The sequence below is a fragment of the Theropithecus gelada genome, chromosome 15, assembly GCF_003255815.1.
Source record: "Theropithecus gelada isolate Dixy chromosome 15, Tgel_1.0, whole genome shotgun sequence".
Classification (NCBI taxonomy): domain Eukaryota; kingdom Metazoa; phylum Chordata; class Mammalia; order Primates; family Cercopithecidae; genus Theropithecus; species Theropithecus gelada.
In genome coordinates, this window is record NC_037683.1 from 74,677,904 (window position 1) to 74,704,131 (window position 26,228).

At 36.9% G+C, this 26,228-nt stretch overlaps 1 protein-coding gene across 7 annotated transcripts in view; it reads right to left on the reverse strand.

Moving 5' to 3' along the window:
• Window positions 1-26,228, reverse strand: part of KDM4C (lysine demethylase 4C) — a 463,944-nt gene that overhangs the window by 98,097 nt on the left and 339,619 nt on the right. For 3 of the 7 annotated variants that reach the window (XM_025358676.1, XM_025358678.1, XM_025358677.1), the window contains one exon: window positions 1,246-2,078. The exons of the other annotated variants lie outside the window; for them this stretch is intronic. In XM_025358676.1, coding sequence (XP_025214461.1) covers window positions 2,061-2,078 — 18 coding nt within the window. In that variant the 3' untranslated portion in view covers window positions 1,246-2,060. Of the gene's footprint in view, window positions 1-1,245; window positions 2,079-26,228 lie in introns of those variants that run through there. 7 annotated transcript variants of the gene reach the window in all.

Sequence of the window (26,228 nt, forward strand, 5' to 3'; positions counted from 1 at the left end):
TGTTGAAGAGAACCATTAAGGAGAACATGAATATGGAATTATGAACATTAATAAGAAAAATGTATACAGCATTTTAAAGAAAGAAAAAGAAAAGAAAACCCAGAAGCTCTGTGTTGAAGACAAAAAAAAAAAAAAAAAAAAGGAAACCTAGGAACAATTTATCTGCTAAAAGCTGTGCCCATGTCCTTCCTACTGCAGTCACTAGGCAAAGTGATATAAAAAACTAAGGTGTTTAAATAACATTTTATCTGATTTAATATTTTACTTTTTCCCCATTGATTTTACAAGCTATAAAAAAGTTCCTACAGAAAAGATGCAAATTGCACCACAGCATGTATAAATATTTTTTTTTAAAGCACCCAATATCCTGTCATCCAGAGACAACCACAATATGGCGTATTTATCAAGTCTTCTCCCAACACATTAAAAAATAAATAAATAAATGGGAACACTCTGGATATAATTTATCTTTAGTTTTTTTCTCATCAAAACTTGATTTTTAAAGAAATATTGGAAACATTAATTGAACAGACATGTTGATCAACTTTCCTTTCATTGTGCTGGAGATCCTCACATGTGGAACCTGGAGGTCTTTGATTCCAGAGGCAAAACACCTGAGAAACTCAAGGTAAGAGGGTGACCGTGTGTTTCCTGCCATGGCTCAGACATGTCACTATTTGACAAATATAGAGAAATTAGATAGACATCTCTCCCTGTAGAGTGACTGGTCTGCAAGTTGAAAATGTGGTGCATGCAGTGTTGCCTTGATGGGCTGACTTACCCTGTAAAGTCCAGGCAATGATGATGAGACTCAGGATTGATGAGGCAGCTTAAAGGTGTTCCTGGGAGTCACAGACCTCCCACTTCACCATATTCCAGAGGCAGTACAGCCAGCAAAATGGTTGAGCAGTTCGGTCACTTAGTGGCTGTATGAGCTCAAATTACTGAACTCTTCTTAGCCCCAGTTTCATAAAATATAAAATGGGAATAAAGATACCAATATGAAAGAGTTGTTGGAAGATTACTAGACAATGTCTGGCCTAGTACAGAGCTGCCAAAATGAAAAAAGAATACTCAACACAAAAACATTAGTATAGCTTACAGATAAACGCTAAATAGTAAGCTACTCTATTTCATATTTACTTTTTTTCAGCCATGGTTGAGGGGAGGGGCATAGGATGACAACAACTATATGTCCAAAGCAATGTAAATATGCAAATCAAACTACAAGCACTCATCCAAGAGCCATGCAAATGGCACCTCTAATTCACCATATTGTAGGTGTTGCATCTTGAATGACAATGACCTCTCTTCCCACAGTATGTGTGATAACATGAGCTTCAGCAACAGGTCCATTCTCAACATCTGTCAGCCCAGTGTCCACATCTGTTTTCAATAGCATATATCACCCAGACAGAATTTTGATGAATGAGTGATAGTTTTCACCTAAACTCAAAATATGTTCAGTTCCTTTGTTGTGCAGCAAGAAGGCAGGATTCAGGCTGAGAGATATAGAGTGTTTTCGCTTAGATTCAAGCCTCTAGGCCTGTGATGTGCCGTAGAAAAATGGTGCAACTTCTGAGACTCCTATTATAATGCCTCCATGCTACAGGAGACAACCTCAGGATGCATCCAGATCATTAACCTGATGCACCCTGGAAAGCTTTTGAGTCCAATGACAATTTTGAGGCTGTAGTAGGCCATGTTGGACTAAATCACAAAGGGAAAGGGAAACTCTAGGATACAGAGAGTACATTAATCAAAGGAAGGCATTTTACCCCACATAGGAAGTCAACAAATGAAATTTTAAAAAAATTAAGCACAAAGGTGTGAGGATCCAGAGGAAAATGACAGGTACAAAAGGGAAAGTCCAGGGTTTGACTTAATCAGGAGCTCAGGCTATTGTATCCCCATCCTAAACATGATGCTGGTTGCTCCCATCGAGAATGAGAAACAGCATCTGAAAAAGTGGTAGAGGAGATGTAACTTTCCTAATAAACTGAGGTTTTCACAGTAAGCCTTCATTGTTATTATTGTTGTTGTTGTTATTGTTGCTGTGTCTAGATTCCCAGCCTTCCCTGAAAAATACAATGTACTGCAAATTTTAAAAGTCCAATATGCCAGATTTTAATAAATTATAGTGAAAATAGCAACGGCTTTAGCATGAGACAAACTAATTTAATCGCAGCTCAGACACTTCCCATATGTATTCCTTGAATAAACTGTTTACCATTTATGTTTCCTTAAAATCATCTAAGTTTCCAGTAAAAGTGGTTTGAAATTATGCTTAGCATAAAGTATCACAAGCAGAAGATTTTGGGGGTTTTTTTCTCCTGTTGTTCTTGTTGTTATTTTATTACAGTAAGATGGCCAGAACTGGGCCTGGCAAAGAGACTGAAATACCAAATATATACAGAAGAGTGGAGGAGCACAAGGATAACACATATGATGGCACCAGGTATAGCACTCAGTGCAAGGCTCACATGCCATAAATGTTCGTTCTATCCCATAAGCTGTGTTGTTACTGTTCTTTTCTACGACTGAGGAAAAGGGAGGGTTGACTTACTTTGAGAATAAACTAACAATTTATCACACCCAAGATTTAAATTTTCACCCAAATAAAAATCCTCAGAATGGATCACACCATTGCACTCCAGCCTGGGTGACAGGAGAGACTCTGTCTCAAAAAAAAAAAAAAAAAAAAAAAAAAAAATCCTCAGAATGATTAAAGAGTATGCCCAAGAGATGGAGTCTCCCTCTTTTCTTCATGAGTTTGTACTTCCTGATAAGTAGTGTTGTTGTAACAGAATAGCTGAGACTGGGTAGTTTATAAAGAAAAGAGGTTTATTTGACTCAAGATTCTGCTGGCTGGAAGGTTCAAGATTGGGCATCTGCACGTGGTGAGGGCCTCAGGTGGCTTCAACTCACTGTGGAAAGCAGACGTGGGGTAGGAGTGCAAAGAGTTCACATGGTGAGAGGGTACGAGACAGAAACCGAGGAAGCCAGACTCTCTTTTACAACACACTCTCTCAGGAGCTAACTTATTCCCTCAGTGAGAGCTTAACCCGTACAGAAGGGCATTCATCCATTCACGAGGGAGGTACCCCAGAGACTCAAACATCTCCACTAGGTCGCACCCTCCAACACTGCCACATTGGAATCAAATTTCAACATGAATTTTGGCAGAGACAAAACAAACCATAGAAGATGAAACAGGTCAGTTGAACTTCAAAACACAAAACCAAAAGCAAACCATTAACTGGGCATAGACAGAATGGATTACCAGTCATTTTACTACACATAATGAGGTATTATGCTCTGGGATCCGTTCTGGGGGATGGTGACAAAACACCTGACAGCAGAATTGTCTGGCTGACTGCATATCACACCCACCATCACAGCTGGGATGCTTTCTGCTGGGGTCCAATTGGGGAGAAAGTTTCATATCCCTACTTTTGCTCAAGAAAGAGGGGACTCTGTTTATTGCTCTTCATATACAAACTAAGGGGTCTCTCATTCTCATGGATGAAAATTATCCATTCACCATATTGCAGAAGATCTTGTCAGACATCCTGAGATCTTCGTAAATTCCTAAATTCATGATGCATTCAAACAGAATACATACCTTTTCATGTAAAATGTGCATTCAGATATACAGAAATAAAAACGTATCAGCATGTCCATGCTGGATGGCTAGCTAGGCTCACTCATTATCTTAGTGACGCCCTATACAGCAGCCACAAAAGGCTCAGCAAAACAACTAATTCAATGATCTAGTCTTTTAGGGTTACTAGCAAGTAATTAAAACTGCCAATAGTATATAGGCAAATTGCTAAATCTGAATTTAATAAGATGCCTGGAAAATTACAAAAACATATGCATTCCTTTATAATATAAAGACAGTCATGTGGATTTGATCAAAACTTGCTTGTAAGCTGAAAAATAAAGTGGTCAAACATCATTTATATGTGACTTTCTAAACAAAAGTTTTCATTCTGATTGAGATTAAAGAATACATTATATAAAAATTGCTCAGCAATGCTCGGCACTGTGGCTCATGCCCATAATCCCAGGACTTTGGGAGGCCAAGGTGGGTGGATCACTTGAGGTCAGGAGGTCGAGATCACCCCGGCCAACATGGTGAAACCTCATCTGTACTAAAATACACAAAAAAATTAGCCATGCAAGTTGGGACATGCCTGTAATCCCAGCTACCTGGGAAGCTGAGGCAGGAGAATTGTTTGAACCCAAGAGACAGAGGCTGCAGTGAGCAGAGATCACGCCACTGCACTCCAGCCTGGGTGACAGAGTGAAACTCCAACTCAGAAAGAAAAAAAATATGTGCTCAGCATTTAAAAGATTCAGATGTTAGGAAATAAGCTCAATAATGACATCCTTTTTCTCTATAAAGTAAGATGCACTACAATCTTTTTATTTGAAGGCAAGATTAGTTTGCAGCTCTTTAGATAGCAAATTCCTGTCTAGAACTGTCTTTTTTAAAAGCTGTCAATGCTAAAATGTTGTTTCTGGTTAACAAAACCCATGTGCCCACATCACTGTGAGTTAGGGTTCCAAGACACCTGCCACAAGTGGAGTTTATTAGATGATAGATGTATGCGTCTCTCTGCACCTCTCTGAGGCTTTTAGCTGTCTCTGACAGACCAACTGTTTGTCAAAGCTTTCCAACAGATCTGACACCAGGCAAGAGTGAACTACAATTTGACGGGCCCTGCAAGGCTAATGGCACCATGTGAGGATATTTTCAAACTTAATTTAAGAATACTTCTCCCATTCACCTGCAGCCTATATCTCCCAAGGGCTGAAATAATGCAGATACAGTTTTATCACACTGCACACATTTAAAGTCCTCTGAAATGAAAAGTAAAACAAACAAAAAACAGGCAGTAAAACTGAACTGAGATAATCATTTTCTTGGAAAATACCAGAAACAATTAATTTCTGCATCTCCATGTTTGTTTTCAGCCTCTGAGAATATTAGGAAGCTACCACCACAAAGGTGAGTATAGCTTAGTGGGAGAGAACATGGGAGTTGGGTCAGGAGTCCAGGATTTACACAGCTCTTCAACTATTATCTATATAACATATAAAATAAGAGTTGTCATCATTACTTCATGAGTAAATTATTGAAACTTACTCAGTGCCAACCATTGTGCTAACATCACATATATCTCATTTAATCTGTAATGAGAAAATTATCACAATGAAAAAGCAATAGAAACCGTAATATCTAATTAATGATTCTGACAACAGGATTTTAGCTACGAAATAGCTATCTTACATCGGAACATTCTAAATGGAGGCAGATCTATGCCAAAAGCATCCTAAGAAGAAGATTCCGCCCCTCAGAGTCCAGAGGAGAGTAAACACTGAGCATGGGGTGGAATGTTGCTGTCATGATGGACTGTAGCTCTCATCTCCCAAAACGCTTCCCCTTCTCCAATCATCTACATTCTTTCCTCTCACTACTTCTCCTACTACTTTTCTTCACCACTTTGTCCTTCTCCCTACGTCACTGATATACCATTAGTATCAGTCATTTCCACAGTCAATCTAGTAACATTAAAAATATGGTTTCATTGATCATTATACAATGCGCACATGTATCAAAACATCACATTTTACCCCATATGTACAATTATTGTACATCAAATGTAAATGAAATCTTTAAAAATATATAGCGTTTTTTATTTAATTTTCAAAGTGCAATGTAAACAACATAAAGTTCACCCTTTAGTGTATATACTTCTGTAAGTTTCCAAAAAAGAATACAGTTGTGTACCTCCACCACAATCAAGATATACAACAGTGCCATCAACACAAAAATTCTTTGTGCCCCTTTGTAGTCAGCCACTCCACCCATGTATAAGGCACAGCACTAACCCGTTTTCTGTCCTTGTGTGTTTTGTTTTTACAGAATTTGATATAAACAGAATTCAACAGTACGGAGCCTTTTGAGTCAGGCATCTTTCACTTAGGGTAATGAATCTGAGATTCATCCATGGTTGATAAAATCTCTAGTTTGTTCCTTTTTAGTGCTGAGTAGCATTACATCGTATGAAGGTACCATGTTTTGAGAATTCATTCCCCAGTTGAAAAACACTGAGTTGTTTCCATTTTTTGGTAATTATGATATATGTAAACACAAATTTTCATTTCTCTTAAGTAAATTCCTAGAAGTGGGATTGCTGGATGTTATGCTAAATTGTATGTTTAATTTTATAAAAAACTGCCAGGCTGTTTTCCAAAAATGGCTATAACATTTTGCATTATCACAAGCAATTTATAAGCATTCCAGTTGCTAAACATCAGCATCACTACTTGACACTGTCAGTTATCTTAACACTGACTATTCCACTGATGCATAGTGACATATCATTGTGGTTTTACTTACTTTATCTAACAGATAATAACATTAAGCATTTTGTCATGTACTTATGTGCTATTTATCTATGTCCTCTAGTGAAGTGTAAGATAAAATTTTGCACAATTTTTTATAACACTCTTTTTATTGAGTGTCAAGAGTTCTTTATATATCCTGGAGACAAGTTCCTTATCAAGTGTGTGTTGTGCAAATATTCTGTCCCAGTCTGTGGCTTCTCAGTGTCTTTCAGAGGAGATCAGGCGTGTTCAGGGTGGTATGGCCGTAGACTCAAACAGTGTCTTTCAAAGAGCAGAAGTTTATTATTTTTATGAGGCTCAATTTTTCAACTGTTTTAATGTGTCAAAATTTTGATCTAATTATCTCAGAAATCTCACAGGGTTTTTGTGACCTAAAACCCATGATCACAAAGATTTTCTTCTATATGTTTTATAGTTTCTGGTTTGATGTTTATGATCCAATTTCAGTTCATTTTTGTACATAAAATGAGTATGGATCAAGATTCAATTTTATGTATTTATTTTCCAAATTTTTCCAACATCACTTAAATAACAAACTAACGGCCTTGGAACTTTTACTGAAAATTATATGACCATATGTGTGTATGTCTAGTTCCAAAATCTCTATTCTTTTCTGTTGTTCTGTACGTCTATCCCTTTACCACATTAACTTGATAATTTTAGCACTGAAATCAGGCAGTGAGATTCATCCAATTTTGTTGTTCTTTTCCAAATTATTTTGGCTTTCCCTTTCCACATAAATTTTAGAATCTGATTATCATTTTCTATAGTAAATCCTGCTGGAAAGTTCATTAGAATTACATTGAATCTATGGATCAATTTGGTGCAGAACTAATATTTTACCAACAATGCGTCTTCCAATCAGTTGTAAATTTCTACTTATTTAGCTATTCTTTGATTTCCTTTACTAGCATTTTATATCACATTTTACCCCATATGTACAATTATGGTACATCAAATGTAAATGAAATCTTTAAAAATATATAGGGTTTTATATTTAATTTTCAAAGTGCAATGTAAATAACATAAAGTTCACCCTTTAGTGTGTATACAGATTTTGCATATATGTTTTCGTGCTATATCTATGTATTTCATTATTTTGGCATTAATGGAAAGGCATTTTTATTAACTTTCAAATTTTTCATTGCTAGCATACAGAAATACAATGGAATTTTTTAACCTTGTACCCTGAAAACTTGACACACTCATTCATTGGTTTTATTAGCTTTTTTTGTAAATCTTTGGGACTTCATGGAAATAACCATGTCCTCCTCCAATCAGTATGATTTCAATTCATTTTTCTTGCCTTACAGCACCACCTAGGACCTGCATTCAGTATAAGGTTGAATAGGAGTGATGGGAACTGAATTCATTACCTTGTTCACAGTCATAGGGAGGAAAGAATTCAGTGTATCACCATTATGTCTAATGATCGCAGTAGGTATTTTTGTAAGTACGCTTTATTAGAATGAGGAAGTTCTTTCTATGGATAGTTTGCTGTGAGTTTTTATTGGGAATCAATGTTGAATCCAGTTAAATGTTTTTTTCTCCAGTATATTAATCATATGGCTTTTCTTTAGTCTGTTAATACAGCTAATTGCATTGATTGATTTTAAAAAGTTAAACTAGCCTTATGTTCTCAGAATAAATCCAATTAAGTTTTTTATATACTGCTGATTCAGTTTGCTAATATTATGTTGAGGATTTTTTGAAATGTATATTCATGATGAATACTGGTCTATAGTTTTCCTTTTTTATAATGTCTTTGCGAAGTTTGAGTATCAGGGTTATGCTGGCCCCATGCAATGAATTGGGAAGTGTTCCCTTCACCTCTAATTTTTTGAAAGTATTTAGGTAGAACTGCTATAATTTCTTCCTTTAACATTTTACATCATAATACTGAAATTTACAATACACCAATGACAGCATCTGGGCCTAGAGTTTTATACTGGAAAGACTTTTGTTTACAAATTCAACTCCATTAATAAATAAAACACTATTTCTTATTTGTCTATTTCTTGTTGGGTGAGTTTTGATGTTTTGTTTCTTACAAGAAATTTGTCCATGTCACCTAAGTTCCCAAACTATAACAACTACTTAATGGTTTGATTTTGTCAGTCTGTTTGTTGTTCTCTTTTCCCCTTGTTCTGCCTGCTTTTGATTTATCTAAATTTATTTTTATTTCATTTGATCTCCACTAATGACTTAAATTTGTACCTCTCTTTTAAAAATATTCTTAGTCACACTAGAGTCTATAATACCCAATTATAATCTATCTTCAAATAATATTGTATCACTTCAAATCTGGTGTGAGAACCTTAATATATTCTCAATTAGTCCACCTCATGTCTCACATTGTAATTGTCATACATTTTATTTTCACATGTGCTATAAACCACAATACATTGCTACTATTTTGACTTTACCTTCTCTTTACCCATTTAGGGAGTCACATTTCCTTGTGAAAAAAAAATGACAGCCACATTTCCATGTGATAAAATTACATAAAACTATATACACCTATTGTATCAATGTTAATTTCCTGGTTTTAATATTATACTATAATTATATAAGAAGTAACCAATAAAGGAAATTGACACAACTTTACAACCATCACAATTTCCTGTGAAACCTGTAATTATTTTAAAATTTAAAGTTTTTTGTTTTGTTTTGTTTTGCTTTTAGACACAGGGTCTTGCTCTGTAGCCTAAGGTGGAGTGCAGTGGTGCAATCATGGCTCACTGTAACCTAGAGCTCCTAGGCTCAAGCAATCCTCCCATATACCTGGCCTAAAATTTAAAGTTTGTTTAAAAAGTTACATAAACATGTATAAACTTTCCTGGCAATTAAGTATTTGTAATATTCTATGTATGAAAAAATGTGTTGCATGTGACAAAAGCTAACTTTAAAACAACCTTAATATCATTTATTTATAAAATGTAGATTATATATTCATCATTATGTTATTTTAACATCATTTCACTGTTGTAATGGTATTAGTAATGTAATATATCATAATAACAATAAGAAGGAACATTTATTGAGCACTTATATGGCCAGGCACTGGTGGAGTACTCTGTGCTGAATCTTATTTGACACTCAGAACAATGTTAAAAGCTACTATGATGGTGATTCTGATTCTACAAATGCTTCCCTAAGGATGTAAAGAGTGAGAAGAAATGTTCAGATAGAAAGCAGGGCATCATAGGCTGGGTGCAGTGACTCACGCCTGTAATCCTAGCACTTTTGGGAGGCTGAGACGATCATCTGAGGTCAGGAGTTCAAGACCAGCCTGGCCAACATGGTGAAACCCCGTCTCTACTAAAAACACAAAAATTAGCTGGGTGTGGTGGCATACGCCTGTAATCCCAGCTACTCAGAAGGCTGAGGCAGGAACAATTGCTTGAACCTGGGAGAAGGAGGTTGCGGTGAGCCGAGACTGCACCATCGCACTCCAGTCTGGGCGACAAGAGCAAAACTCCATCTCAAAAGAAAAAAAAACAGAAAGGGCATCATAAACATGTATGAAATAGAGGAAAAGGAGCCAGCAAAGCCAAAGAACACAACGAGGAGCTGTCAGGAAAATCAGGGACAAAGTTTCAAGGCAGCCAGCGCGTTCTGAAATAATTAGCATGTGGCAGAGTTCAGATGTGAACCCAGGTTGTCTGACTCCAAGGCTTATAACCGTTATTATTACATTCAAATGCTTTCATACTTTGCAGCAAATCGTACACCTGAAGATCCGTTGTCACCACCTTTAGTAAAATTCGGGTGATTAAATTGTATACATACAAGCTTTGAAATGCAGCCTGGAAAACTTCTAAGTGAGGGAAATAAGCAAATGTATGTCAAATGTCATGAGGCTAATGGGTTTACAGTGAGACCAAAGAAGGAAAAATACAACTATCCTTAAGAAAAAGTTGATTATTTTTATAAAACAGATTCACATATATGTGTCAGAGTATCAGACCAATATAGTATGCTATTTAAACACTAGTAAATGTAACACAGCATGGTAAAATGCTGCATCCTTCCAAGTTATTTTCTCCACAGAAAAAAGTCAAAACTCGGCTGGGCACGGTGGCTCATGCCTGTAATCCCAGCACTTTGGAAGGCTGAGGCGGGTGGTCAGGAGATCGAGACCATCTGGCTAACATGGAGAAACCCCATCTCTGGTAAAAATACAAAAAAATTAGCCAGGTGTGGTGGTGGGTGCCTGTAGTCCCAGCTACTCCAGAGGCTGAGGTGGAGAATGGCATGAACCGAAGAGGCAGAGCTTGCAGTGAGCTGAGATCGCGCCACTGCACTCCAGCCTGGGCAACAGAGTGAGATTCTGTCTCAAAAAAAAAAAAAAAGTCAAAAATCATTACTCCAATACGTTAACGGCAATCACTTCTTCTGTGGAGTGGCATGAAGCTAAAGACAACTTTCATTTTGGATTTTATACACTTTGGTTTTTAAAAATATTTTGAAGATAAACACGTTACTTTTGTAACTAAAACAATAGGCCTTTGAAAATAAAATATAAAACTAAAGACCAAGAGTCTTATACGATCTATATATTTGAATTCTAACCTCAAATAAGCAAGTCACAGTTAACAGTGCAACTGAGCCTTATCTCCTTTGCAGATGTCCTGCATCTTGTATGTCTCAGGCTGATAACCTAAACTCTGAGCTTGGTCTGTCATTTAAGTGGAACGTCTCTCAGAGAAATAGAATGTGATTCAGGACAAACACATCTTGCTTGCTTGTTTGCTTTCCCCAATGCAGGTGGGCTGTCACTTGCCACATGTACAGCAAGCTGAAGTTAAAAAAAACTGTTGTGCTTTATCTGTGCAGAATGTACGTTGTGGTTATGTTATGCACCACAGCTATGGGAAGTCGGGGTCCCCCATATCAGCCTGAGGCAAGAAGCACAAAAATGATACTACTGTCATACACAGGAAAAAGAGAGTCAATAGTTCATAGGCTATCACTAAGATAAATGGAGTTTTGAAATTAAATGGTGATTGCCCTGCTAACTTGAGAAGCCTGAAAATGCACATATAGTAAGTGCTAGAACTGCCAGGAAAAGGAGTGATTTTGTGTTGCCGGTTCCTTCATTTTCTAATTATGAAAAATAGGATTCTTAGAGAAATATATAAATTTCCTTGTTGTTTCCAAAAATACTTGGGTCACTGATTCCCTCTTGTTTGTAAGGTGACCTGCCAAATAAAGAGTTCTGTAATGTTCACATTATTATACAAAAACTATTTATGAATTGCTTTGAGAAACATAAGAAGAGGATAATATCAAAAGATAATTATCTCTGGATGCCTTCTTCCTAGAGAAATTTTAAAGCAAATATCTGCAGCAGTACTCAGTTTATGCCTTTTACTGTGTATAATAAAACAAGTAACAACAACAATATAATCTCTGAATTCTTTACAAAAAACAACTCAAGACATTATAGTATTTGAAGCAGTACTACAATGAAAAGTGCTTCACGACTCACAGATACTTCATTTTCCTCTGAGCTCTGAATAATTTAAAATTTTATGTTAATAAATACCACTATAAAAATTAAAATTTTGATTTTTTAACAGATGTTTATTGTCATTTCTAAAATGATCTTAAAATAATTCCATCGTAGCTGAAAAATATACACTATTGCTATGTGGAAGAGTATATTTACTTAAATGACCTATGCTACATAAATATCCTGACATTAGGAAACAGAAATGCTTATTATATCTCTGTAAAGAAATACCCGAGAAAAAGGGCTTTATTCTAGCCCTTCTCTTGTGCCTTCCAAAACTACCAAAAGAACAAATGACATCCTTGAAAGTTCTGTAAAATCTTTATCTAAATCCTTTGCGGGGTGGAGAGGGGGATACCATACATCCTTCCGGAATGTAAATCCCATGAGAGGGATGACCTGTCCATCTTATGCCCCCGTCATCGAATGCAAGCCACTATGATCATCTCTGTATGTATTTATTAAATAAAAAACTGATAAATGAATGAAAGAAAAAAGTGCTCTTTATTCTATAATTTTTCTCAAAACCATTGAAATGATGACAAGCTGGAATCCCCAACTGATGTAATGAAGATGATTTTATTATATTTCAAATATATGCTTTGTGACAGAAATCTTTTTATGTGGATCTCAATTACAGTTTGTTTTTTTTTAAAGCTGTTACCCCTCCATTGTCCCCAAAGCAACAGGTGTCAAATATAGAACTGTGACATCATGAAAGCTAGGAAAAGACCTGTGGATCACAATTTTTTGTCTTTTGCTTTTTCAAACTACAGTCACTGACTTATTACATTTCACACTACTTAGAGTTTTTAGAATTAAATATGGGTCAACAATCACTAAACGCATCAACCAGTGACACTTATTAAAATAAATCATACCAAATGGCCAGCATATTATAAGCTACTGTGACACTACCATTGCTTTCATAAATAAAAAATGAGAATTAAACTTTCACAGTAAAATATTTCACTAGACTACATTGCAAATTTTGACACAGTCGATTCATCATTGTAAAAATCAGATGAGGCTCAGTCAGCTCTGGTCAGAAAGCTCATTAGTCTATTAAAATTATACCTTTGCCAGAACGTCATGATTCTTTTTGCTGAAATATGTCTGCTATTAAGTAAAAATATTTCATGACCATACTTTTTTGCTTTGTCCAAAGCAAATAAATGTTTAAAACTGATGACTTTCTAAATTCAATTATGAGCAACAGATGGCTCTAGGAAAAAAAATTTGAAAGTTTTAATTAACCTTAAACACTATTCCTGTAATGAAAAGTAGTCAATTTATTTGACTACTTTTTCCATTTATTTAAGTAAAACATTTTATTACTAAAGAAAGATGGAATATATTTTATACTCCCAACAGAAAAAAAAGTCCACAGTTTAAAATTTTGTTCTAAAGGAAGTTTCATTTCAGAACATTATTAGTAAAAAGAAGACTTCAAATTAAAACTAAAAGGGATTCCGAAATAAATTCATTTTCATGGGTTTGAGAAAAAATCTGTGTAGTTCTTAATGCAAATTCCCTTTCATAGGTGGCCACACATCTTGGCAACAATATACCAGTGTTAGATTATGTTTTCATTGACTGTAGGACACATTTATCTTTCACTAGAACGCTGGACTTCCTTCTGGTCTTGTGTTTGTTTTCAATTTATTTAAGTCCCTTTATTCTAAGAGAGAATATACATGAGACTTCCAGAACTCTCATTGTCTCACTTGATTATTCTAAGAGAGAATATACATGAGAATTCCAGAACTTGCATTGTCTCACTTGATTATTATACTTCAAAAGGAGAATGGGTTGATAGATATATTATCATCACTGGCCAAATGGACACCTAGAAGAAGACAGTTGTTCACTGTGCCCTGATAATAATAACTGAACATCACATACCTTCAGTTCCTATTAACCTAAGAGCACTCTGTTAAATAACTACATACCTAGGAGCAGTAAGATTCTAACCCCCTAGCATACCACTCTTCTGAGCCACACCCAGATGGTCTACAAGGACCCCAAATTAAGAAAGTCCAATATGTACTTCCTCCCACTAAACCCTATGCCTCTCCCAGTAATGAGGAGCCTTGCACATGGCAGGACCAATCACCCAGCTGTTTATGCCAGGACCTTGGCTTTATTCTGTCATGCTCCTTAACGAGTCTGAGTATTCACCAAGCCTGACCACTTCTCTCCAACCTAGGTTCATGCTAAAATCACCTTTCACCTGATTATTGAAACTGACCTTGCTGCCACCATGGTGAGCCACCATATCCCACATATGCATCTTTTAAAATTTTTCTAGGAGCCCCATTTTAAAACTTTAAAGAAAAGGGCGAAATTGATTTTAGTAATATATTTTACTTTAATCTTATAAATCTAAAATATGTTGACAATACAAAAATAATCAGTGAGATATTTTACATCTTTTTTCATACTAAGTCTTTGAAATCTGCTGTGTATTTACACTTACAACGTATCTCAATTTGGATGCTAAATGTTTAAGGGTGGTTACATGTGAAAGGTAGGCTACCAAAACTATAGTTGTATTTAAAGTGCTTCAGTTTTTAAAAGTAGCTGCATCAGATTTTACACAAAGCAAATTTAAAGTTAAATACAATTTGAAATTCAGTTCTTCAGTAACACTGCCACATTCCAAGTGCAGGGTAGCTGTAAGCAGCCAGCGGTCACCACACAGACAGCACAGCTCCAAAAGACCGGAGGCTTCCTAGAACTTCTCAAGACTCAGAGCTCCCTCTTCATGCTTCATGCTCCAGCTCTACTGAAATTTCAGTTCCTAGACCTTACAGTTCTCTCCACTGCCAGGCCACAGAGCATGCTGTTCATTCTTCTGAACCCTCCCTCCCAGCTAGCTCTCCAGGGCTCAGAGTAGGCATTATTAGGCACTGTTTCTTCCAGAAAGTTTTTCTACAGTCTTACACTGCCAACTCTCATGCCCAAATCTAGTAAGGTCCTTCACTACATTCTGCATTTTTACAATAATAAAAGCTTCCACACTGCTGTACAACTGTCTGTCTAACTTTCAATAGCTTCCATTACTCGGTCATATTGTTAACACCAGAAAGCAAGTAACTCTATCACCTAACTACATAGTAAGTCCTCAATAAATAGTTATTGAATAAATGAATAAACAAATGAGAAACCACCAGGAATTCTGCTCCCTCCTTAAAAACATTCATCTGTTCTGATCCTGACAGACCAAACAAGAACTGACAGGAATTTATGCTGCAAGGAGCTGTTGGTCATTAGCCATCGGCAATGAATTCACCGCTTTGTTCTTATAGGGAAGTGATGGTCACAGTCAAGCTAGTATCTTCCATAAATTGTTAGACATCAAAACGTTGAGACAGCAAAAATGTTCAGTTGCAAGCATTATTTCCAGTTAATTTAATTTGCTAAATCCACAACCGAAAGCAATTCAAATTTTTTTTGTCTACTTTGGTCCCCAAAACTAGCCCTTACACTGCCAAAAATCTCATGTTTATGATATATTATTTTACTAAAGATATATGGTGAATTCCATTTTTTGCTAAGGTTATTTCATTTCCATAATTATTTATATCCATAAACATAAACAGAAACATTATCTCTAGTTTTAAGAAATTAAAGTGTATTTATACAAAAATTTAATTAAGAGTTTCACAAAGTTTGTGCCTCTTAGGTCTAGTTTTTCATACTTTTTATATATTCTGTTATTACTCCTAAAAAAAGGGAAAAATTAGTTTATATTTCTAAATAGTTTCAGAAGTCAATTCCTTCTCAAAGTGGAAAAAAAGAAGTCAATAGCATTGTTTCCCCATATCAAAAACATCAATGGTCACTTCATGGAATTTCTGGGTTAAAAGGCAAAACTAAACACACAGATCTAATTTCACCCCTTCCACAAACTCCCTAAAAACAGTAAAGAGAGTAATTATGTAAGTGTAAGTTCAAATGACGAAAAAAAAAGGGCTGGGCACGGTAGAACATGCCTATAATCCCAGCACTTTGGGAGGCCAAGGCAGGAGGATCACTTCAGCCCAGGAGTTTGAGAGCAGCCTAGACAACAAGGCAAGACCCTATCTCGACAAAAAATAAAAAATTAGCTGGAAATGGTGGTGCAAACCTGTACTTCCAGCTACTCATAAGGCTGAAGTGGGAGGATCACCTGAGCCCAGGAGGTAAAGGCTGCAGTGAGCCATGACTGCACCACTGCACTCCAGCCTGGGCTACAGGGCAAGGCCTTGTCTCACAAACAAACAAAAAGAAAGGAAAGAAAAATTTGGAAGCTAGAAAGTAAAACAAGTGACAACTTCAGCAAAACTGGGAAAGCTGCATACTAAGAAGGCAAAATAAAAAAGCCAAAACCAGACCATTCATACTCCAGGACCTCCCAAAGATATTGGTGATACCAGGTGCGTCTGGAGGTGTTAAAATTAGGGTGGGGGTAAAGTACAGAGAACTGGCTGAAACCTGCTGAACAAGAGGTTAGGTTCCCAGATTCCTTCTTCAGTCTCTGAAACTAAGCAACTCCACTGCCACAAAATGGGGGGGCCGGGGGGGGAACAACTGAAGGTTTATTCTCAGAGCCAGTAAAAGAGAGGGTCTCCGGAACACGAGGTATTGCTGAGGGTAGAGTCGATATAGGAAAAAAGGCAGACTTAGTGAACTTCTCCCTAAGGAGCACTGAGACCACCTGCTCTCCTGCCTCACTGGGCTCTAAGGTGTCCACAGCCAGGCTTTTACCCTCAATCTGGAGACTGGAAGTCTTCTCTAGAGATACCTGACCAGTATCTCCCCAATGTAACGCCCAGCCAGATCACAATCCTTCAGGTTAACTATCTGACTCAACCTAGAAGCACTTCTACTCAATTCCATTATTAAAAATGGGCAAGCAACCAGGGATTATCAGACATCCAAGCACAGCCTCATGGAAGATAAACACCAAATCAGGTAGACAACAGGCAGTCAAAGACTGTAACAGGATAGAAGATTCTGGGACAGGTTTCTCAAAAGACATGAAATTGATATGCATCCTGGTGTACCTGAATACCTTGGGAGAAGATGGTATTCTATTCAGATAGCATGGCTCAACTGTGAACAAACTGTGTTTACAAAGCAATAATAACATAAATCCTCAACTACCTATCCAACCACTGTATGTAAAATGCACAGAACACCACCGGAGAGAGGAGAAGGGCACATCTCTGTAGTGCAACTGACCGAAGCAAACTGAGCTAAACCTTCCCCTCTCCAAAATGAGGGGTCATAGGTCATGCTTGAGACTAAAAAACAAAGTAAATATAGGCTTATTATTTAGCTCTTTAGAGGCAAATGACAATAAAGAGATGGATGGGAGGATGGATTGAGAGATACAGACAGACAAAGACAGTTGAATGTGGTTTCCTTTGAGGAAAGGGAAGTAAGGAGAGTAGGAGAAGAGGAACAGCTGTCTTTCACATTATAAGTTGTAGAAGGACTTGACAACTTAAACTATCTCTCAACAACCTAAAACAAATATGCATGCCCACACAACTGCTATATCAAAAGTCTATTCCTTTAAGAAATAAAATCCTGGCCAGGTGCAGTGACTCACACCCGTAAACCCATCACTTTGGGAAGCCGAAGCGGGCAGATCACGAGGTCAGGAGACTATCCTGGCCAACATGGTGAAACCCTGTCTCTACTAAAAACACAAAAATTAGTCGGGTGTGGTGGTATGCACCTGTAGTCCCAGCTACTCAGGAGGCTGAGGCAGGAGAATCGCTTGAACCTGGGAGGTGGAGGTTGCAGTGAGCCGAGATCACGCCACTGCACTCCAGTCTGGCAACAAAGCAAGACTATGCCTCAAAAAAAAAAAAATCCTTCTAAAATGTGATCCCTGATTTAGAATTAGTATTTACTCACCAGCTACTATCCTAGGAGCTACTGGGTCAAGAGAGAGGGAGAAGGACAGTTAACAGTTTCAAATTAAATTCATAGGAAGCAGTTAGAAATCAGTAAACCCAAATATGTAACAAGGTATACAGACAGTATGCAATAGCTGTCCCTCTCCTCTGTTCTCCACGTTCTTCCCAGTAAGAAGGAAAAAATCCATGACAACGACGTTAAAATAAGGAACAAGAGAAAGCAAAGGCCATGTGCCTAAAATGGTGGAAGACACAACGATTCCCTTCCACCTGAAAAGTTGCAAGATATCATAAATAATAAATAAACAAAATCATTGCAAGGAATGTGAGAACACTGGAGTGAAGAAGAAAGAATACTATATTATGAGGAGATTCCCTCTCTATTCCAGTGGTTTTCAAACTTGTTGGTATCAGGACTCCTTTATATTCGTAGATGTTATTAAGGATCACAAATAACTTCGATTTATGTGGGCTTTATCTAACAATACTTTTCACATTAGAAATTAAAACTGAAAATTTTTAAAAATATTTATGAGTTCATTTAAAAATAACAAACCCATTACGTAATAAAGTATTTTTATGAAAATAACTGTATTTTCTAAAACAAAGAAAAACAGCTTGAAGAGTGGTACTGTTTTAAATTTTTGCCAATCTCTGCCTGGTTTAATAGAAAAGAGTTTGATTCTCATATCTGGTTCAGCATTTGATCTGTTGTAATATGTTATTTGGTTTAAGTACATGAAGACTATGTGGTTTCACACACATAAATACTTGGAAAAGGAGATGTATTTTAATAACCTTTCCAGATAATCACGGACATTCTTCATGATACTTCAACAAAACTTAAATGGTAGTTCCTAAAGGTAATTAACTTTTCATACTACGTACTATGGTAGCTTAAAATCCACTAGTCTATCAGGCATTTGGAACAGACAGTTTACCCAGGCATAATTTGGTAACATCATGCATTGGTCATTTAGAAAAGACTCTCAAGGGCTGGGCACGGTGGCTTAGTCCTGTAATCCCAGCTACTCAGGAGGTCAAGGCGGGAAGACTGCTTGAGCCCAGAAGAGCTCGAGACCAGCCTGGGCAACACAGTGAGACCTCATCTCTACCAAAAAAAAGTTTTAAATGAGGTGGGAGGATCGCTTAATCCCAGGGGCTAGAGGCTGCAATGAGCCATGATGGCACCACTGCACTCCCACCTGAGTAACAGAGCAAGACCCTGCTCCAAACACAAACAAAAAATAGAAAATACTCTCACTGAGTTACACCAATCTTCCAAACGTTGGCATATTTCATGACAAAATATCAAAGTCTATATTAATTAATATCACCACTGATCTCATTTAAAAGGCCGGTAAGTACTGGGAAATTATCACACTGATGGATACAAGTTTTCTAAAATTCCAATTTTCACATAGAAAGCTCAAATTCTATCACAGGCAACAAATCCTGTCATTCACTTTTTAGAAAATGTCTGCCAAATACACAAATCAAAGTAATTATTGTTTGGCATTCATTATAGCAAAAAAAAAAAAAAAAGTTGCATGAAAAACAACTCAAACTATCACTAAAATGTTTTGCCTCAAGGCCATGATGTATTACAGCAGGTAGTGGAAGTGCTTTCAAAGTGTATTTCCTATCGTATCACACAGAATGTAAACAAGGCACATGTTCAAGAATCAAGACTTTATATAATTAACCATTTTAAATTTCAAGGACCTTCTTAAGTGAAACTGGCCTTTTTTTTTTTTCTTCAATGCCAGGTGCATGGCATTAGAGAATACAATGGTTACTACTGCAATTTGATGCCGTGGTTTGATGTATGGTAAGTGCCAGCCATTTTCAACAGTGAGCTGCGGCAAGCTTGTACAAGCTCCTGAGAGTGACTGCTAGATCTTCCAGAATTTTGAGAGCTGGCTCACATCATATTGGTAGTTTGAAACTGGACACAGCGAGAGTATTTCAACCAATGAAATCTGCAAACACTACAAATGAGAGGCTTTCTTCTCCTTTTCTAGGAGAGCTGTTTCTTATTTACTGCCACATCAGTAGCTTCACCAGCCGTTGCACTTGCATCATTAGTCTAAAATTAAACGCCTTAGGATGTCTGAAAAGGGCTTGGAAACAGAGTCTGCTGATCACACTTTGAGAACCACAGTTCTGTTCCAAACAGTGATTTGTCCCCCAAAGGCAAAATGGCTCAGCCAAGATACCATAGCAGAGACTGAACTCTTCTGACTGCTGGCCCCTGTGCTTTCAAAGAATCCCAATTCCTTCTGAGAGGCTGTCCAATTCATTTCCTCTACAAGAAGGGAGAAAAAGCCAGAAATGGATGAGAGGTTATCCTGGTAAATAGCAGTACTCATGGGTCACAGTCATTCCCTAGGCCCCAAACTGCTTAAGACTCCCAGCTGCACCATGCGAGGAAATGGCATTTTTAGCAAAACTGTCCTGAACAAGATTGCTTTTCAACGTGCAATCTCCGTGCTCAACATGAAGCAAGAGCTGTATTTCTGAACTTCTGTTTTAGAGAATATCAACCTATTCATCGTATGGTTTTCAGCAATAACTGCAGGGGAAGTTGGTGAAATCTCAGATTTTTGCACAAGAGCCCTTCTATGCCCTGCTCCCTTGGAGATGACAGAACACTCCAGTTTAATGGGACTCCATTCAAAGAAAATTCCTGTAGTTTACAAACTGCCCAGAGGCTGTTTAAAATACAGTTATGTTCGTAACAGTGTTAGAAAAATAAAGGGGAAAAAAATCACTTAAGAGAATAATAGCTAATACTGCTAACGTTCTTTGAGTGCAAACTATATGTCAGACTGTTAACGTTTTCATTTCATCCTCACAACCACCATAGTTTACAGATGAGCTTCAGACGGTTAATCTGCATAGCCAAGGTTGCCCAAGTGGAGGATACAGGGCTCAGGCAGTCTTAACCCAGAGCCTGCACTCTCCATCTCAACCGAAGGGAGGCTTCTTATAATTACGTGATCTAAAGCGTGATACAGATGAATGCAGAGAAACTTTGATATTGAGATCAATAAATCCAGTCCATGGCTGGCTAAAACAGTCCTAGTATCTGTGTCTAACCAGGAGCTCATGTTAAAGACCTCACTTAATTGTGGGACCACACCTAAAACATACCACAGTGAAATTATAACTCCAAGTATGAAAATGTTCTCACTTTACACAAAAAGCTTTTTTTGTGGATTTTTAAAACATACCCTTCTGAGGAAATGAATAACCTAATTTACATTAAAATATGAAACAAAGAAAAGTAACTAAGTCCTGACCCCCTTCTTCTCAGAAAAACAAAGAATAATGAATTCTTTGTTATACAACAATGACCGTACCTTTCCAAAACTATAATCTCTCTGCTTTCAATCACTGTTGACCAAGCAAAACCCTACAGACTGTTTAGAGCTGTCTAACAGCTGCCTCAGTTTGGTATGTGTTTGTTGGTATTGACCCAGGCAGTACCAGAGTGAAAGGAGTGACCCTGTCTCTGAAACTCCAGCCTGGCTCACTCACTCAATTAAAAGATCCGTCAGTAATCACTACTCACACAGACAAGATCAGAAAAAACTGGACCATTCAGCAATGCAAGTAAGAAAATAAGAATATTTTTTCACAACACTCTTTAATCATGAATTATCTGAAGTTCTACTTATCTGTCTAATAATGTTTTTTAAATTAGTCCTCAGGGAAAAAATGACTTCAAAACTGAAAATTTAAAGGCTCCAATCAATTTCCTTTTGCCTCACAGTTTTTCTCTCAACAGATAAAGAAAAATCCATAGTAACAAGATAACATTTCATGCATTTACACATTTCCTCCTATAGACATCTACAGCCTTCAGAAAGTATATTATTTGTAGTCATGCCCATCTGACATTTTCCATTTTACTCAAAAGATTTTATGGTTTGGTATTACAGCAATATACAAATTTGACAGCTTGCAATAGGATCTAGTCCCTGTAGCAAATCATTCTGACAGTTAAGTACTATACAGCTACTAATGTACTATTTTTTTTGCACTACACTTATTTAAAAACCTTACAAAGTTGGAGACATGTGTATGTTGAAATCCTGAAGAACATTATCTTAATGATGTTATATAATTTTATACTGGCCGTATTAAATAATAAGACACCATATATCATACCACAGCCATCTCATCTGTAGTATAGTATCTCTTACTCCTCCTTTAGAATAGTTCACTATTCAAAGCACATTTTGTGCACATTAACATTACTGATCACTGTTTAAGCAATAAGTTTTCTCATTATTGTCAATGTTTATTATTTTCTTAGAACTTATCCATCTTTAAAAATACCTCAGCCTGTGAATAAATTGGTACATGAGTTAATGTGGACCATAATGACTTTTTCTGATTGCCTTTACAACACCACTTCTTTTCTTTTAGCATGATGAAAGATAATCAATGTCTCTACATTTCCTAAAATGCATTAACAGAGGCCCTGTCAAATACAACCTTGATTCCTTTAGAAAGAAAGCCAAGTTGCTCATGAACATTGCTGTAACATTAACTAAATAGAACTCTGAGTGATCTCACAGCACAAGAGGCAGAGCCCATCTTTATCTCTTAATAATTCTATTTTTAGTATTCAGTACACCTGATAACATGAGTCAAGTTAGCAAGAGAACATGCGCCTTCGTCTAAGAAACAGGAAGCGTGATTGTATTTTTCCCCCTTGATTCAACTCTTGAGATGGAATATCACAGTGAAACTACTCTATTTTCAGAATTGATGTACCTTTCAAAACTATAATCTTTGGCTTTCAAGTTCACTATTATTTGCCTTCAGGTACAAATTTTAAAGTGTACAGAGGCTTCTAAGCAGAATAGCATGGTCTCAGCCAGATACTGAAAGGCTTGTAGCTCAGTCATCATTGCAGTGTAAATTCCTTTTCAAAATAATGTTCTTCATTCAGAGAACACTTGTGCCTGTGCTTCGTGCACTTGTCAAATACAAATCAGAGGTTAAGTGCCCAGGGGCAAATTCTGCTATTCCAAAATTCATTTCTCCCTCTATTTGCTTGTAGAAATAGGATTTCAAATGTAAAAATCCTAGAAAGGAATAAAGATACAGAAACCAAAGGCACCATGCTACACCACTGTGAGGACAGATGCATTTGTGACCAATGAACGATGCCAAGTTTTTTGTTTTTGTTTGGTTTTTTTTTGAGATGGACTCTCGCTCTGTCGCCAGGATGGAATGCAGCGGCACGATATCGGTTCATTGCAACTTCCGCCACCCGGGTTCAAGCAATTCTCCTGCCTCAGGCTCCCGAGTAGCTGGGACTACAAGCAAGCACCACGCACACCTGGCTAATTTTTGTATTTTTAGTAGAGATGGGGTTTCACCATGTCGGCCAGGCTGGTCTCAATGCCAAGTTTTTTTATGCAATGACGGCAATCAAAACAGACATCCACTGCACTGAAAGATGTGATTTAATATTTAAATATTCATACAACAGCCTATTTGAAAACTTTATCTCCAAATAGAGTATTTAAAACTAATGGCTGCATTTAGGGTCTGCTACAACTTCCTAAGATTTCTTAAAGCCCACAAACCTGCTTTGCTAGCTTACTTACAAAAATACCACAGATCTTTAATTAATTTAAGCTGCAGGAAATGATCAATGTATACAATAAACATTCATGGTAAACATACAGCAACTACCAGAAATCCATACTATATTTTTATTCCTTTTGCTAGATTTTTAAAATGTCCTTCCCTTAAATTTTATAATGAAATCTAAGATTTTTACGGTGATCTGCTTCCAAACCCTACCGCCTTCTTCCTTCTGTGTGATCATACTACAAAAACATCATTTGTTATCTCTAAAGTCCCATCCTTAATTCTTCTTCCTGATCATTTTTAAATTGTAAAAACAAAATAGGCCATTCTGTCTTAATGTGTGTTTTATACATCTCGAGGTTTCTTTGTTTTGTCTGTGCACAATTTTGCTCTTCTTCCAGAGATTCAGTTATGACTATGGCCAATCAATCATACTAGTAGAGAAAACAAGACAGAAAGAAGAAAAGGAAAAACTTCTGAATAAATTCTAAATCTATACCACCTGGGGTTAATTCTTTTCTTTCAAGTCCTCCAAGTGCCTCAGGCACACCAATCACCTGTGACTTCACACAAATCCCTAGACGGGCTATCCCTGAAGCACACTTACATGGGAAGAAGGAAATGTCCTCAGTAGCCTCCTATTGTACTACGAAGTGCCAATCCTCGCATATTCTTTTGGTGAACAGAGGTGCTGCAGGGCACAGGGAAGGGGTTTGCAGTAATAGACTTGCGGTAAGGATTACTTTTCCCATACAGTGAAGTCATTCAGAAGCAAAGCGATTTATTCTAACGTGCAGGTAATAAAAATACTAAGTAATATAAAACCTGCATTAAATATCAGAAGAATCCTGAAGCTGACAGGGAAACTGGTTCTTCCTTTAGGATTGGTTCTTCCTTTAGGAAAACACACATTAAGATAGAATGGCCTATTTTGTTTTTACAATTTAAAAATGATCAGGAAGAAGAATTAAGGATGGGACTTTAGAGATAACAAATGATGTTTTTGTTGTTTGATCACACAGAAGGAAGAAGGTGGTAGGGTTTGGAAGCAGATCACCGTAAAAATCTTAGATTTCATTATAAAATTTAAGGGAAGGTCATTTAAGGATATGACAGTCCTTAGCCCATTCAGCTAACTTTTCATTTCTTAAGATTTGTTAACATTTTTATTTCTTCCCTGTAACAGGATGACTCTACTTAACAACCTGGTAGTTTTGGATTGCAACCTGTAGCATTTTTTTAGCTGGGCAGCAATTACTTTAATTACTCCACACAAAAGTGAAATATTGTTAAAGAAAAGGAAAGAAAAAACAAATTTAATTGGATGGAGATCACTACAGCCAAAATTATTTTTCATTAAAATGTTTTAGGTTTTTAAAAGTTAATTATTAAAGTATTTAAAATTGGACACAGAAATACAAGAAAACAGAATGTCTTGAAGATAAGTCTAATGCCATCATTGTTGTCCATTTAATTGTATGATGAACAAAGGCCACACCCGTGACATTATCAAGCAAGGTGGTTGGATGAGCTAAGGATCTCCATGAAGCACACACCATTTTGGGATCAACAAATCCACAGAAGAGCACCAAAAGACTTGTTTTCCATTTGTCGTCATTTTTTAAAAACTGGCCATTATACATAAGAGGAAAAATCTGCTCAAGTAAACAAATCCTTTCCTGTGTAGCCTCCACAAAATTCTCTTTGCACAAATAATTTAACAGAGGAGCTTTTCAAAAGTTGTAGGCTGAAACTCTGAATAAATAAAAGACTAACAACAGTGTTACCAAAATATTCAAATACCTCTGCATAAATTCCAGTATTTCATATTCTAGAAAGACTGCTAATAATGAGCATTTTAAAAATAAACAGCCTTCATATATTGGAAGACATTTTAAACTTACGCTTACTCACCAGTCATTCTATTAGCCTCTTGCAGTTACTAGCTTTTACTACTGTTGTTTATTACTTATTCAGAAAAACTCTAACTTGCCCCAAGGGAAAGCAGCTCTTTTTATACAGCTAAATGAAAAACTAAACTAAAAAGCTGTCCTTTGGAATTCAACACTTCGAATGCATCACGAGCAGCACTTTCGATGCCCTACTGCCATCCCTTGGGCTAAAGCACCCCAGTGTACAACAATCTCTCGCTCGTGCTCTCTCTCTCTCTGCAGGTGTGGCCAGAGCCCTGGTGAGGCACTAGAGAAGGGAAGTGGCAGTTTAAGAGCAACGTAAGAAACTGGTGCAGCAGCACCACCTGGTGGGTACTGAAGAGATGCAGCCCTTGCTGCTACTTCAGGGATGAACCACTTGTCCACTCGGTTTTCAATCCCCAGCTGACCAAAAGTTCCAAGATCAGAATTTTCAACCAACAAGGCGAGTACTGCATGCATGTTTCATAGGCTCTCTGGAGTACTGCTGGGCTCTACAATTTAATCATATGTCCCCTGTGATGCAGATAAGTAATGCCTTGCTTTAGAGCAGTATGCAGAGACATGTGTGAATTCTCTACTGTTACATTTAAAGGAGAAACCGTTGAAAGGCACAGGCCATTTGTTATTGTCTGCTCACACTTCTCCAGCCACAGTCATTTTAAGCCTGAAGCACAAATAATGAATAATGATTTACTGCCTTTTATTCATTTCATAAATATTTACTCAGTGACTACTATGTGCACATACACATGTATCACAGAATTTTAATCTTAGGTGAAACTCTATTAGTATTCAATTTGGTTGTTCAATTTCTACAAGAACAGG